General features: G+C 44.8%; 1 protein-coding gene across 22 annotated transcripts in view; it reads right to left on the bottom strand.

Annotated features, from left to right (window-relative positions):
- Positions 1 to 16385, bottom strand: part of CELF2 (CUGBP Elav-like family member 2) — a 515803-nt gene that overhangs the window by 14294 nt on the left and 485124 nt on the right. For 8 of the 22 annotated variants that reach the window (XM_033161679.1, XM_033161682.1, XM_033161689.1 and 5 more), the window contains 2 exons: positions 9325 to 9447; positions 3392 to 3523 (listed from right to left, as the gene is read on the bottom strand). In XM_033161679.1, coding sequence (XP_033017570.1) covers positions 3392 to 3523; positions 9325 to 9447 — 255 coding nt within the window. The remainder of the gene's footprint in view (positions 1 to 3391; positions 3524 to 9324; positions 9448 to 16385) is intronic. The other 14 variants (XM_033161693.1, XM_033161695.1, XM_033161697.1 and 11 more) reach the window with 3 other exon arrangements.

The following is a 16385-nucleotide window of genomic DNA, read 5'->3' as shown; positions in this document are numbered from 1 at the left end:
TCCTGCCCCCACATAAAGAACCAAGAAGGGAATAGCACCTCGCCCTAGCACACGTTCCCCCTCCCTGGGCACCGGCAGGGAATGCTCCACCCTTGGACTTTTCTGTAACCAAGGCAAGCATCAGTGTTTGCATTATGTGTGCTCACAATTAACTTTTAGCTGAGCCCTGACCCTATCTCACACAGTTTGAAGCATGCTTTATCATTTTTTAAAGATTTCATTTTTAACACCCCCGAGGCGTTGCTCACCTTCCAGGACACATGACTGGGAGAGAGCCTCGGGTACACACGCCTTCCACCACACATCGAAAGTTATGTGTGAACCAATCCCTATGTGCCCATGTCCACCCACAAGTATTATCTCCAATCTCCAATCACCGAAAAGAGGCAGACACATTGCATGGGCGAAGTGCAGTCCTGTAGGGATTCATGCTGCCCTCTGTTCACACTAGATACGCTTCTCGTGCCCTTTTGCATCTACAATACACATTTGTGTGGGTGGTATAAACTGATTCTAACCAGTTGGCAAAGCTTTTCGCAGGCAACACTCTACATCAGAAGCACAAAGCAGACCCAGAAGTTGGATGCTGTGTGTGTGTATATATATATATATATGTATATATGTACACACACACACACACACACACACATGGACTGAGCTCCCCGAGAAGGGAGAAAAACCAAATAAGCAAGGTGAGAACAGAAAGATAACGGGAACACAAAATACGCCCCAATTATGGGAAAGAAAACATGAGACTCAGACATTTGTTAAACATAAATACAACAAAAATCACTAACGGCAATGAATACAATACAATGAATACCCTCTAATATCCTCCTGTCCACATCTATATATACTACCTATTAGTCCACTTTGTGATTCTGATCAAATAGGCTACTACTGATCATCAAATAATTCTTAACAGGTATTCTGAACTGACACAAATGGGCCTGCAATGCCAACTACACTCTTTGACTGACTCCAGTGCCAGCCGAGAAGCTGAGATTCCTTAGCTGCTCTTTCCTAGTATGAGCAGCCAAAAGGCTCTGCCAGTTACATACCGCACTTGTTCTCTCCTGCGTTTGCCCGTATCTTGGCTTGTGAACGAGAGAAAGGGAGGGCTACATGAGGTCTGATGGGCCTCAGGAGGCTGCACTGAATGCCAAGGCTGCCGGCTGCCTATCTCCAAAATAGACTCCTTCCTACGAAGCCTCACGCCGAGTAAACCAGCTAATCTCTTAAGACCTTAGAAACAGATTTCGTGAAGATGCTGCTATGAACTAGCGCCGCTTAAGCCCCTGGAATGCATTTCCAAGGAAATACCAATTCTTTGTTGTACGGTGCCTAGTCACGAGAGGAGACTGGACACTGACAGGGCAGCAGATTACAGAAGGGGGCAGCCTCCCGTAACTTAGTGTCCCCCCACAGATGTTTTGGTCTACAGCTCACATTACCCCAAGCTGTAGTCATAGAATCATAGAATCATAGAGTTGGAAGAGACCACAAGGACCATCCAGTCCAACCCCCTGCCAAAAGCATCAGAAGGACACCAGGTTGGGGACAGCTGGATTAGGGTTTTCAGATAGGTTAAGGACCCTGTACTAGACCCCCATATCTGAAACTAAAGGGGTGGGCACCCTGTTTCCTTGATAATGGGAGAACTGCTGGTAACTTGCCCAGCACAAACAAGAGAACAACTCTGACTTCTATATTTCAGTGTTAATGATAAAGTGTGCAAGGCTGTGGTATTTAGGTTACAGTAATGTGAGCGACTGATCTAACACCGATAAATCATAGAACTGTTGAGTTGGGAGGGACCCTGAGGATCATCTAGTCCAACCCCCCGCAATGTAGGAATATGCAGCCGTCCCATATGGGGATCGAACCTGCAACCTTGACGTTATCAGAACTGTGCTCTAACCAACTGAGCTATCCAAATACACAACTCTGTTCTTTTAATCAGTGATCTAATTAAAACAAGAAAAGGAGATTCCGGCTAAACATCAGAAATAACATTCTCACGGTAAGAGCTGTTCAACAGTTGAACAGACTCCCATGAGAGGTTGTGGACTCTCCTTCCTTGGAGGTTTTTAAGCAGAGGTTGGGTGGCCATCTGCCATGGGATGATCTCGTTCTGATTCCCGCATTGCAGGAGGTTGAACTAGTTGACCCTCAGGGCCCCTTCCAGTTCTACGGTTCTATGACTTACTTGTCAATGGATTTCAATGGGCATACTCTGAGTATGACTTACTAAGCTTAAGCTTACATCCTTAGAGACACTGGGATTGTGGTCCACATGGACAGCAGTATTGGGGATCATATAGACCAGGGGTGGGGAAGTGGGGGCCCTTCAGATATTATTGGATTCCCATCAGTCCCAGCTAACACACCCAATGGTCTGGGGTGATGGAGTTGGGAGGACCCCATGTCCCCCATTCATGATATAAACTGAGCGCCAATGCATACACAGATAGCACTCCTATTGCCAGCAAACAAAAGCATGTGCAGGGCTGCTTCCCTAGATAATGGCTAGGGATGGTGGAGGGGTCTGCTTTAAAGGAGTTACACACAAAATTAGGCAATTCTGACCCAATCAAGACCGCCTCTTGGGCTGCTTCAGGTAATACAGTGGTACCTCGGGTTACAGACGCTTCAGGTTACAGACTCCGCTAACCCAGAAATAGTACCTCGGGTTAAGAACTTTGCTTCAGGATGAGAACAGAAATTGCGCAGCAGCAGGAGGCCCCATTAGCTAAAGTGGTGCTTCAGGTTAAGAACAGTTTCAGGTTAAGAACGGACCTTCAGAACGAATTAAGTTCTTAACCCGAGGTACCACTGTATGCAATGCCTTATACAACTGTTTCCTGGAAGCCATAAATGAAACTACCACTATTAACGGGGGCACTCTCTACACCTCTTGGGCTTAGCAACAGCCCACCGCAATAGCGTGCCGCTGCTACAAGCAGCAGCTACTACAGGCAATAGCAGCAGCAACAGGAGCCTCTCTGCTCCTCTTTTCTCTTTCAAATAGAAACGGCACCTGGCTCTTCTGAACCTGAAGATGATTTTCCAATAGCCAGGATTGGCCTCGAGAATCAACGCTAGCTACCCAAGCACAAACCTAACTATGTCCACACCCTGCAAGAGAAACACAATGTTGTGAGGAAATGTTAGCAGTGGCATCGCAGGGCATTGTGGTCCTTCAACGATGCAAGACCTGTTCAGGCCAAGTCACTGCGGATACCCGGAACAGAACTTTGTCAATTTCACCCCATGTATTTTGCACGTGTATTTTTCATAGTAACATTCACTGTATTTATAAACGGTCAAGTGTTCCTACGGTGATTACAGGGAAATTGCTGGAGTGTCCACCACAGCAATAAATACTCACTGTTTACGGTACCTGCTAGTGCATTAATATTATTCAATCCAACAGTGGCTCCCGCCAATCCTTGGAGAGTCCCCAGAGAAGTCAAGGAATTCATGGCCGCCCCAGCTGTGGAATTTGCTGTTGATGCAGCCACTAAACGAAGCAAAAAAAGAAAAAAAAGGGAGAGGGAAATGGAGAACCCAGTTATTCGCCCACAATCAACCATTAAGTGCTATGCACTCTCACAGTGATAAACCACAGAATTCCTGCTGCAAATGTAAGGAATCAGTACTTGCTTTGATAACTTATGTTTTCAAAAAAACACATAAAAAGTAGTAGGCTGAAACCTAGGATCAAGTCACATGACACCACTTTCTAGGACAAATGGACTTTTTAAAAATAAGTAAATAAACTGAATTCATGGTAGTGTGTGTGTCACATTCAAGTCAACGCCAAGATGGGGGGAAAAGAAAGCAGTCAAAGATGCTGAGTCATGTTGATCTGTCATAACAATCTGTCCTATTATTAGACCAACCACAATTTGATGCCAGCCAAATGGGAAGAGGGCTCCTTGGGGGCGGGGGAAGGGTGGGATAAAAAAAATGAATTAATTAACAAATTAATAAAACAGCTTCTTAATTCCACGTGGGCTTACTTGAATAGACTGTTGTTTTTATATAAATACATACTATGCAACTCTGGAGTATACCGGAGGAGACCGGACTTAATCAGAATATTGTTTTCCTAGTGTAGATGTTGAGTGGCTTCCTTTAAGGTAACACATGTTCTAGGAATTTGTTGGGAAATTTGAACTCCCTTGGAGCAACAAGAGAGTTCAACAGTAAGATACCCCTTGGACATATTTTCTGGAAGCAATGGATACAACCAGACCTACTTCTGAGTAAACATGCACATCAGTACAATGTACGGCTGCAGCCTGAGGTGCGTGGAATAAAAACTGAAAATGGTTCAGTCGCCCTGTTCAAGAGTGAAATTGAGAGCAGGAAGAAGAACACGCTTGTGTTCCTCTGTTCTTTTGCAGGACATTGGTTCCAAGTGGAACCAATTTGAAAAAAAGGAGAAAGGACAGGACAAGATTTTCATATTCTCAGGAGCAAGCCTAAATTTCTCCCCAGTATGGATGTGTGTATGTGTGTCCAGGGACCTTTTGGGTCCAAGGTGACTCCTGGGGCTCCCTTGGCATACACCTGAACCTCCCTGACACCCCCTTTCCCTTTAGCCCTACCAAATTTAGTGCTCCAACATCAGTTGGGCCAGGGTGTTAGGTATCTTCTGGCTATGCGGTTGCATCCTAAATGTCCTTTGAACCCATTGTTTTTGCCTTTTACATCATGCATCTGTTGTGGCCATTGCCGGGAATGAATGCATAGTGAAAGCGACCCCGAGTGTCAATTGCAATTGAGGAATCTCAACTAAAGCATTCATGGCAGATGGCCATCCAACCTCTGCTTAAAAACCTCCAAGAAAGGAAAGCCCACCACCTCCCAGGGGAGACCGTTCCACTGTCAAACAGCTCTTGCTGTCAAAAAGTGTATGAGTAGACTGTTCTCATACCACACTGATTCAGTGGGAAGAAGGCCAGATTTATACAGGTATACTGTATGCATGAAGAATTCAGTTCCACAAATTGGACATTGAAATCATTGCCTGGGCTGGGAGCATAACTCTTTGCCCCACCACTCCTTAGATAAAATGGTTAAGTCCAGTCGACTGCATTAGTAGTGGATATATTGCTCAAAACACAATGAGGCATGTTTCAAGTATGATGAAGAACTTCTAAGGTGGTTGAATAGGGGCTGTTGACTACACCTTTAGTGCACATGAAATTGTGAGTGGAGTTATTCCTTTTCATAAGGTGCACATATAGCAGGAGGAGCTTACTCTGATGTTGGCATTAGGGCTGGGTGATTTATCGTCCAAAACCGGTTTGAAATCCATATCGTGATATCGGTTTCATATTTTTTGACCTGGCAATATATAGCAAATCTTGATGTGTGTGTGTGTGTGTGTGTGTGTGTGTACATGCGCGTGTGCTATGCAGAAATCACAACGTGGGAAATACCGTGAAGCCAGCCAATGCTTCTCTCAGTGCCATTTTATTTTATCATTTTATTATAAATTATTTATAATTTATTATTTATACCCCACCCATCTGGTCAACGAATTTTGCACTGGCAAAAATCATGATACCATGCCTCTACATAGCTCCATACTTATTTCAGACATTGTGATATATCAGTAGATAGCAATGATTAGCTGGTGATGTATCGCGCTGTTGAAAACCAGGCATCGCCCAGCCCTAGTTGACGTGGCAAGCGATGCTTTCATTAACTAACGCCATATTCATTAACAGCTAGTGAAAATCTATTTGATACTGGAAGTGGGGGGAATTACAAATTGATGTCTTCCAGAACTCCCACCACAGCGAATCAAGCAGACACTCAAACTCTTGTTGTTCTGAAATGAATAATCTCACAGCAGTGCTTAATAAACAGCTGGAAGTTGTCCCTGGATTCTTAGAAAATTTGATGTACTGACAGCATAATGCTTCCAGGCAGCTTTTCTTCATGTTGCTGCCCCATTGTTGGTTAGCCTAATTGTTACAGAAGATGAAATGTATAACATTCACACATCCAGGTTTTTTTTTTTGCCTTCAGGAGTTATACTTTGGCAGCTCTTTGTCTTGGTCACAGCAAATTGATTGTTGCATCATCACTTATTCTCTCTCTCTCTCTCTCTTTTTGCTGGGAATGTTATCCCCTGAACATTAATAAGATTGCAAAAGGGCAGTATTCTCGAAGCAATGAATGAATCATGATGACATTCCCTGGGCATGTTCAACGAAAGGGCAACTGCGAATGTAATTGCTACATTATATCGCTTCACCCTGAGACACTAGCCTTCTGTCTGCAGGGATCTGTTAAGGTTAAGGGGTGATATGATAGCCATGTTCAAATATATAAAAGGATGTCATGTAGAGGAGGGAGAAAGGTTCTTTTCTGCTGCTCCAGAGAAGCGGACACGGAGCAATGGATTCAAACTACAAGAAAGAAGATTCCACCTAAACATTAGGAAGAACTTCCTGACAGTAAGAGCTGTTTGACAGTGGGATTTGCTGCCAAGGAGTGTGATGGAGTCTGCTTCTTTGGAGGTCTTTAAGCAGAGGGCTGACAGCCATCTGTCAGGAATGCTTTGATGGTGTTTCCTGCTTGGCAGGGGGTTGGACTGGATGGCCCTTGTGGTCTCTTCCAACTCTATGATTCTATGATCTTTTTTCGCTATGGGGAAACGTTTCATCATTGGTACCCCACCCTCTGCACGTGCTGTCTCTAGTGATGTAGCCCAGAAACAAATCGAACCCTCAAAGTGAGAGCTATGGTTGAAATGTATTCCACTCCACTTTTTGTAAAAAAGAAAAGAAAAAAGCACCGTACAATAATAATTAAATAGCACAATATTTTGCCTCTTAGAAGGCAATTGGCAATTTAGGTATCTGTTTGTTTTCTGCATCGTGACCTATAGCAACTTTGTGGGGAGATTTCCATTGGAGAAATGATGTTGGTGAATGGCTTAAACCTCTTCTCGACTTTCAAGGCTGTGATTCAATCTTCACCCCATGGATGCAAAGGCAAGTAAGAACACGTTGGGAGATCAGATTACTGACCATCCATACCATGTCTAGTTTTGCCCTAAAAGGTTGGACAAACTCTTAGAAGAGAAATACTACTATCTCTCTTAGTTTAGACCTACAGAGACCATTTTGCTTTGGAAAATTGGATTTTTCCTGCGCAACTAGGTTTGTGCTGCAATTCCCACACACGCTACACATGGGAATGAAGTAAACCCCACTGAAATCAGAGGTCCTTACTGGGTGTACAGGTTTTGGGTTGCACAGCTATTCAAGGATCACGTTAGCTTTAAAAAACTGCCTGAAGATGGGGAATTGTGCAAGTAATTTAATCTCTCTCTCTCTTTCTCTCTCCCCCCCCCCCAGTATAAGTCCAGTGGACTGAGTCTGCCTGCAGTCCTACACCCACTTAAAAGGGAGTAAGCCCTATTGGAAGGCTGAGAAACTTGCTGCCCTCCAGTTACAGGTATTTCAGTGTATCTGAAGAAGTGTGCATGCACACATAAGCTCATACCAAGAACAAACTTAGTTGATCTCTCAGGTGCTACTGGAAGGATTTTATTTATTTTATTTTGTTTAGTCCAATTATAATTTTTTTGTTTTGCTGCCCTCCATATATTGTTGGATTCCAGCTTCTATCGGATTCCGCCAGCGTGGGCAGTGGTCAAGGCTGATGGGAGCTGGAACCAACATTGGGAGAGCCATGGGCTCACTGTCACTGCCTTGTTGAATTCAGAGAGACTTACTCGGAATAGACATGTTTAGGATTGCGCCGTGAGGCTCCAAAACCCCATGAGCTCCAATTATTCCATGTGATAATAACCAGACTTCTGAGTTTTTACTTCATTCAAACTGATTCCCGGAAGGTTATGTGTTTTTTAAAAAAACTTCTTGGATACGTCTGAAAATGTGGAGGGGGGGATATAATCCCTTTGCTGAAGGTAAACCTGGGTGGCGATTCAAAAGAGCACATCAATCCAGCTATTGAGCATGAGTGACTGGCATTAAGCTACCTGCCCTTTGCAGAAATCTATCTCCAGCCAACCAGAATATTTACTTCATTCAAACTGCATTACTGCATGTTGTGAAAAACTGCATCTATTAAATTCAGCTGGGGGGAGAAGTATACTGACTAGAATGCCAGTTTGATTTTATAAATGGCCCATAGCTTGCATTAACAGCATGCCTAGGAATAAAAAATGATTCGCCCCTCCTTTTGATCTTTCACTAGGCGGTGATAAAACGGAAAGCTTTCTTTCCAGCAAGCTTTCTGGAATGTTGCACTAAAAGAGCTGTGGAGAAATAGACGGAGCGACCCTCATCCTGTTTCCAGCAGTGGCTAGACATGTGCTTGCAGAAAGCCTGTAGGAAGCAGTCTTTTCATGTCGATAGTCCACAGCTCCTGCTGTTTGGTTGATGAAAGGGAGGAGTTGTGCAAATAGCTTCCAACTTAGTCCTCAAAGGTTCTGTAAGACAGACTACAACGGGCAAAATTTGCAACCACTTGTTAAAGCTACTGAGATGTCTGATTTGCCCAGTGACACATGCCTTAGTTATACCCCATTTGGACTGGCTGCCTTTGAAAAGCGCTCAGAAACTTTACCTAGCTCAAAGAACAGCAGCCAGATTGCTGACCAGGGCTGGTTATAGGGAGCATACAACTCCCTTGTACAACAGTTCCACTGGCTGTTTCCGGGCACAATTCAAAGTGCTTGTTATCACCCACAAAGCCCTACAGGGCTTGGGTCCAAGCTAACTGAAACACCGTATTCCCTGCTTGGGTTCTGAGATCTTTGGGAGAGGCGCTCCCCTCGGTCCTGCCACCCTCACACGGCACGCTTGGTGGAGGTGAGGGAGAGGGCCTTCTTGGTGGTGGCTTCTCTCAGACAGCTTTGGAACTCCCTCTTTAGAGAAGCCAGCCTGGCTCCCTCCTTGCTGTCCTTCTGCCAGCAGGTGAAGACTTTCTTGATTTTTGCATCACCACACCCGGGTCTGCAGCTTTGGAGGGGGCCAACCTACCCAACCCCTAGGTACGCCCCAGGTCTTTCCCATCCCTACTTAGAGATGGGGTGAAATTGAACCTGTGGACTTCTGTGGTTGACGCATGGGCTCTGCCACAGAGCTATGGCTCTCCCCGCCCCCCCCCAAGGATATACTTACAGCAGCTGCAGTGTGTAAAAGGAGTATGCGTGCACTGCGTGGGACTCACATGGTTATCTATCCCTGTGACAGAAGCACAACATGGAGGGACGGCCTCTGGACTTTGCATAGCAAATGGGTGAAAACTGCTTTAAAAAAAACTGACCGTCTGCTAGAAAGGTCCTCACTCTCATTTCATCTTCCAGGCAGGTATTTGTCAGTTTGGGGGATACGGGCAGGTAAAGGAGCCCTTTGTGGTTGGAAGAAAACTGCAGCGGACTCCCAAATGCTGAAATAAAAACAGGGACAGAAGAAAATGTCCAAGATGAGCCTCCCATTGCCCCCAAATTGCCAGTAACCAGGCAGGTCACTTCTACCTCACCTGAAGATTAGCTTTGTAATGAGTAACAGTGGCTGATATACCGAACTTCTCTGATGGTCTATTTTTTATTTTATTTTTAAAGATCAAGCTGCGTTCTGATCTAAATTGGTTCCCTGTGTCAGCTTGCGCCTTAAATGAAAAAGTGCTTCCTCCGCTTACATTTGTCTTGGGACATAAAGAAAGAAAAGTCTACCTTATCGAGTAGACTCCCTCCGGTCGCGAGCTGGCATGCCGCAAATAACTAATGCCCCTATTACATTACAGCACCTTTCCAAGAACTCAGTTAATTAGCCTTTGATGGATTAGACGTCCCTTAATATGCCACAAAACATCTAGGCCTACCCAAAAAAAAAATGTGCCGGCGCTTTTGAGCGAACTGCGAGACCTGGTGCTTGTGGTTGCAATGAGCCACTTAATATTAAAGCTCCTTCAGGTGTGGAGTTTTATTAAGCTTCAAATTAATTCTGATGGCTTCGAACTCACAGCCTGCTCCTGGTCAGTGCTTCTTATAAATCGCTGCGGTGTACAAGGTAGCATGTCTACCCTGTGCGCGGCATAGCTGACAGCAGCGCTTGATGACGCCATGGTAGCAAATAACCCGAACAAGCCAGCAATATATCTGTGCGCTGGTTTGTACGTGCAGAATGTGTTAATAGTCTTCCTTTGGGTCCTCTGTGTCTGTGAGAGTGCAGATATGGATCTTAGATGCGTGTGGGATGGGCCCAGAGTATGAATCAGCTTAGCACTTCCAGATCCACCCCCCCACTGGCCCCAACGTAGCATAGAGAGACTGCAGTACTTTCCAACATATCACTGGCAAATAGTTTGGTGGGAAGGGGGGGGTATGCCGGTAGCATCCCTATTCTCACGCCAGAGATAATAGCCCAACCTAGGGTTGCCGTATTTAGGAAAGTGAAAATCCAGACAGAAGTTGCTGAGCTTTTTTTCTCCAATAATAAAAAAAAAAAAAACGATTTTAAACTATTTAAAAAAGAAATTCACAAAAATCTACACTTCTGGCATGTCTGAATTTCAGCAATTTCCATCCAGACGCTGTTTAAGATGGCTGAATGCCTGCTATGTATGGCAACCCTACCCCAACCTCTTCTCTGTAACACACACACTAATGCAAATGGTGGAAAGGTTCTATTCTACTGTGTGTTGTGTTCATCTGATCCACCCTAGCCCCTCCTGTAGAGATTTAAAGGACAAAACCAGGGGTCAGCAACCTTTCTCAGCTGTGGGCCGTCCCTCAGGCCTTGTGGGGGGGGCAGACTATATTTTGGGGGGAAAATGAACGAATTCCTATGCCTCACAAATAGCCCAGAGATGCATTTTAAATAAAAGGACACATTCTACTTGTGTAAAAACACGCTGATTCCTGAACCATCCACGGGCCAGACTGAGAAGGCGATTGGGCTGCATCCAGCTCACGGGCCTTAGGTTGCCTACCCCTGGACAAAAAACACCTGTTGTTAAAAGATATATTGGTGTGACCGGCAGACGGAACGCAGGGTGGGGCAGTGCAGATACGAACAGGCTCAAATCTCAACAGATGGAAACACTGGGAACCCTAACCCTGCCGCTGTCACCCATGTAAAATCGAGGTCAAGGCTGCCATTCAAGGGTGCTTGGAACTCCCAAGCCACACTTCTGAACATACTGTGGCCATCATAATGACAGGCATTTTGACTAGGGCCAAACTAGACATGGCAAGGGAGGTGTGTGTTAAGTGTTGCATAGTTTGAAGTAGCTGCATGTGAATGTACCTGCGTGTTTTCCCCTGCAGCAGAGGAAAAGTGACCTTTTTCCAGCCCAAGAGATGCAACCTTCCAGGGGCCGTGTGGGGCGGGGTCAGAGGCACGAGAAGGCACAACAAGGGATGTGACTTCCTACAGGAGGCTGCCTTCCAGCCGCACAAAAGCCAGAGGTTTCTACAGACACGCAGATCTCCATCCAGAGACGAGAAAGCCCTTACTATACTTCAAGAACACATGTCAGCCACACAAATGCACCCGGGGAGAGTGTGCAACAGGGCTGGTATATCTAGAAAGACCTAGAGGGCTGCAGTTGCCCAAGGAACAGCAGTTCTGCACCCATTCCACAGGGAAACAGATACAGGTGAAACTCGAAAAATTAGAATATCGTGGAAAGGTTCATTTCTTTCAGTAATTCAACTTAAAAGGTGAAACTAATATATGAGATAGACTCATGACATGCAAATGAAATAGAAAATTCTTTCCAGTAGCACCTTAGAGACCAACTGAGTTTGTTCTTGGTATGAACTTTCGTGTGCATGCACACGAAAGCTCATACCAAGAACAAACTCAGTTGGTCTCTAAGGTGCTACTGGAAAGAATTTTCTATTTTGTTTTGACTATGGCAGACCAACACGGCTACCCACCTGTAACTCATGACATGCAAAGTGAGATATGTCAAGCCTTTGCTTGGTACAATTGTGGTGATTATGGCGTACAGCTGATGAGAACCCCAAATTAACAATCTCAACTTTGGGGTTTTCATCAGCTGCACGCCATATTCATCACAATTTTAACAAGCAAAGGCTTGACATATCTCGCTTTGCATGCCATGGGTCTGTCTCATATATTAAACTCCAGTAGCTAATGAAAACAATTGCTTACATAAATGGACTTTGCCACGATATTCGAATTTTTCGAGTTTCACCTGTACATTGGAGAGGGAGGAATGAAAGTGAAAATTAAATGGGATTTACAATTTAAAACAGAACGAGGGAAAGGGGGAAATGCTACTTTGAGCTTCAGAAAGTGCTGGAAGTTCCTTCCTGGTTGTGAATCTTCAGCATCACACAGCACGCAGAAGTTGAGCAGGACGGAAATTTTTCCCCCGATTTTACTTTTCACGCCTTTTCAGAACCAGCTTGAATTAGGTGACCCTACTCACATTTTCTGTATATATTTATATCACTGAGTGCAATAAAACAAATGCCAACATGTTACTTACATGGGAAAATATTTTGTGGATTTTTAGAGGAATAAGATGCAGGATTTTGAACACAGCCATCTTCCAAGATGAGCCATCTACATTGATTCATTTGGAAAACTGTCATACAGGTACAGTTATTTTTAGATAATTTTTGGAAGCGAATCACAGACAGCACAGTGGGTGTACTGGCCTATAACAAAATGCCACTGTGGCAGGCTTGAACTGCCTATTGGAGAGACACGCATTGTGCTGAAGTGAACAAATAAAGAAAACGCTTTTAAAGAATGTTGGGCACAGACGTTTTGTGATGCCTCTCTGCTGAAGCTTCCTAAACTTTCTATAAAAATGGGCTGCATTTCAAACAATTGTGTTCTAAACTTGAATGCTTTCACCTAACAAAGGCAACCTTTTGTGCGATGGATAACATAATGAATAACCCATAAATCATTTAACTGCATCCCGAGGGAGAAGAAGAGAGATTCTGTGCAAATAGATTTTTGAACAGGCGTACTGGTCAAGAATGCCTGAGACAATCATCTACATTTGTCTGGGAGATCAAGTGAATTAATTGTAGCAAAACAGGCGACAACTGCTTTTTATCAATCTTGTAGAAAGTTTTGAAGAATGGTTGCCAAGCTGATGAGGTACTTAAAAGGGAGGTAAGGGTCTGTGGATATACAAGCCCAACGCCAGGATATCTCTAATCACCTGCAGGAAATGCAGGGCTGAAAGGCTGCAGTGGGCAGCCTGATGCTTTGTAGAATCATAGAGTTGGAAGGGACCCCCTGCAGGATGCAGGAATATCAGCTAAAGCATCCATGACAGATGGCCATCCAATCTCTGCTTGAAAACCTCCAAGGAAGGAGAACCCACCACCTCCCGAGGGAGAACGTTGGATTAGGGGTCTCTCTCTGTGTGTGTACGTGTTGGACAATTCAGACGGAAACAGGAGCAGAAATGGCTGAAGTTCACTTATTTGTGCTATGTGTGAAACGGAAATCATTCCAGCAAATATCCCCTGTATTCCTGTTGTTTTCAATCTGCAAATAATACAACATGGAAGGCAACCCTCCCTGCATTCTGCACTGCATTTCCTTTGCAGTGAAGTGAATGGCCTTTGCTTTGAAATGGAACAGTATGGAGTGACATAATGACAGCATAGTTAATTATATTAAAGTTATGCCGCAGCAAGACAAATGATACCATTTTTTTTTCTGTTGGGAGCAATACTGCAGTGGAACAGAAGCAGTGCTGCGTGTGACAAATATGGGAAGGAAGGATCAGAAATCAGCGCCCTCTTGCATTCCTACCAGAGTGGGTGGGTGAGCTCCAGTGTTACTTTAAAAATTTAGGGGTCAGTCCTTGGAATCTCCAAGGTCAGATTCTGGGTCAGATCCTTGCCTGAAATCCCGGAGTTCAGAAGCAAAACTGGATGATCAGTCTGAAGTTCACATAAGAGACCCGAGCCCAAAACCTCATGCCGTTTCCTCAAGGCTACCTAAACCTGCAAATCCTATAAACCTGTACATGCCGAACTTATAGCCTCATTCATCACAATTTTATGTCATTCAATTAGCCAGCCAAGAAATGTTTTCCCCCTCAAGTGTACTGCCACTTTAGTTGTAATAAAACGAGAAATTGTCTCTAGGTGCAAAGCAATCGGCTGTTCAATTAAAATAGTTCAATACTACCCCCCCCCCAATTCCTCTTGTGATGGAAAACAAAACAAAACAAATCAAAAATAAATAAATAATAAATAAATAATGGAGGGTGCGGCCCCTTTCCTTACCATCACTGAAAGGCAAATATAAATGTTCCATTATAGTCCAGGTTTTAATGGAGATGCTTTAGAAATGGTACATGAGGCTTTAGAGAACTAAATGCATATTCCACGGAGCGGAGAAGAACCAGGAAAAGCTTTTATTCGGGTTTACAAAGTATTTAATGGAGTGGAAAATGTAGAGCCAGATAAGAAAGTCGAAATCAAAGAACATCTTAACAAGGGTTGTTTCTGGGTTAGTTGTAGAGTTTGCAAGGAGGAACAATGCTATTAAACTGATGTTTCTGTTTGATAGCAGGATTCATAAAGGGCTGCTATTGAGTCCCTATTCCTCCTCTCTATGAGATCTCTATAGTCAAATCGGAGGACAACCTTCTGGATCAGAGCCCGGCTGAGCATACAGGGATGCGTAGGGGAAGAATCTTACTTCTTGCAGCATGGGTTGGCTCTGAACACTATCATCATCATCATCATCATCATCATCATCATCATTAGTAGTAGTACCGTGTTTCCCCTATTTTATGACACCTTCTTATATTTTTTTCCCCTCAAAACAACAACACAGTACGTCTTATTTTCAGGGGATGTCTTATTTTTATAAGGAGGAGCAGGCGGGCCAGGACTCGGGCGAGAGGCGTCTGTTTTTTCGCGCCTCTCGCTGGCTCCCTGCGCGCCAGGAAAGGAGGTGGCGGCGGCAGGTTGAGATTGTCCCCTGAAGGGACTCTGCTGGGGTTGGCTGGAGAGAGAAGGCTGCCTGAGGGGAAAGAGTGGGCGGGTGGCTGGGGCTGGATCCAGGCAGACATTAGGCGGGAGAGAGAGGGCTCCTTATCGGTGGGCAGGAGCGGGGATGTTCCGAGGGGAGGGAGTGCTGGTAGGGAGGGAGCTCCTTCGAAGGGCTGCTCTCTCGCTCTCCTCCGAGCCAGCGGCGGCGGCAGGGCCCTTGAGGCGACAACGGGTGAGTTGCCTGCTCTGCGCCTCGCAGCTGACCAGCCTCTGGCTCTCCCCTCGCCAGGAGGGCATTCTCCGGAGGGGCCTGGCAAGCACGGGGAGAGAAAGAGAGGACACAGGCCAGCAGACTCTCCTTTGCTTTCAAGGCCCCCGTCCCCTCCGCCATCCCCACCGGCTCCGGAGGGCAGATGCTGCTTGGAGCGTGGAGGTGGGGGTCTCTTGAGGGCTTTGTGGGGGCTTTTGGCGCCCTCCAGAACTATGGCTTATTTTCGGGGTAAGGCTTATATTTTGCAAATGTGAAAAAAAAATCCTGCTACGGCTTATTTTATGAATACGTCTTAAAATAAGGGAAACACGGTAGTATTGGAATTTATATAGCACCCTTCATCAGGGTGGTTCACAAGATAAACTTACAGGATAAAAACACAAAATAAATAGTTAAAAGAAAACCAACCAAATCAATATAACCCCCAGAATTGTTGCTGGGGCCTGAGCTATTCTCTCATTGCATGTGATGAAGAGACATCCTTGCCCCATCTTGGCAGCAACGACTCTTAAAACAGCCTATCTTTCTGCAATCATTGTCATCTTAGAGCCTGGCTATGCGTTACATTCAAATATTCCATTTTTTGGTCATTTTAGGTCTCATTAATAGTTAATTGACTAAGGTATAGTCTGAAGGTACAGGAGCTCATAGCCTTACTTGAAGCTATGCAGATCTAGGTCTGTCGAATGTTTGGATGGGAGACCATTGGCCAACTTCATGAATATTGATTATTTGAGAGACGGTTAGAGAGTCGGACTAGGACCTGGCAGACCAGGGTTCAAATCCCCACTCAGCCATGAAGCTCACTGGGTGACTTTGGGCTAGTCACTGCCTCTCAGATTAACCTACCTTACAGGGTTTTTTTTGTAGAGATTAACTGAGGAGGGGGAGAACCCCTGAGATCCTTGGAGAAAAAGGTGGAATATAAACCCAATGTATAGTAATTATTGTCGTCATGTCCCCCTTCCTCCTCTTGTGAAATGAGAGATGAAATAGATAAGCATAGAAAAACAGTGGACAGAGGTAAGTGTCCGGAAGCCCATGCACAAGGGGGACGTATTAATGGGTTGAGGGAGCTCTGAGATTTACAGATGAAAAAATAAAATG

The sequence above is a fragment of the Lacerta agilis genome, chromosome 10 (assembly GCF_009819535.1).
Source record: "Lacerta agilis isolate rLacAgi1 chromosome 10, rLacAgi1.pri, whole genome shotgun sequence".
NCBI lineage: Eukaryota > Metazoa > Chordata > Lepidosauria > Squamata > Lacertidae > Lacerta > Lacerta agilis.
The sequence above is the reverse complement of the archived record's forward strand: the minus strand, read 5'-3'. Positions and strand labels throughout refer to the sequence as shown.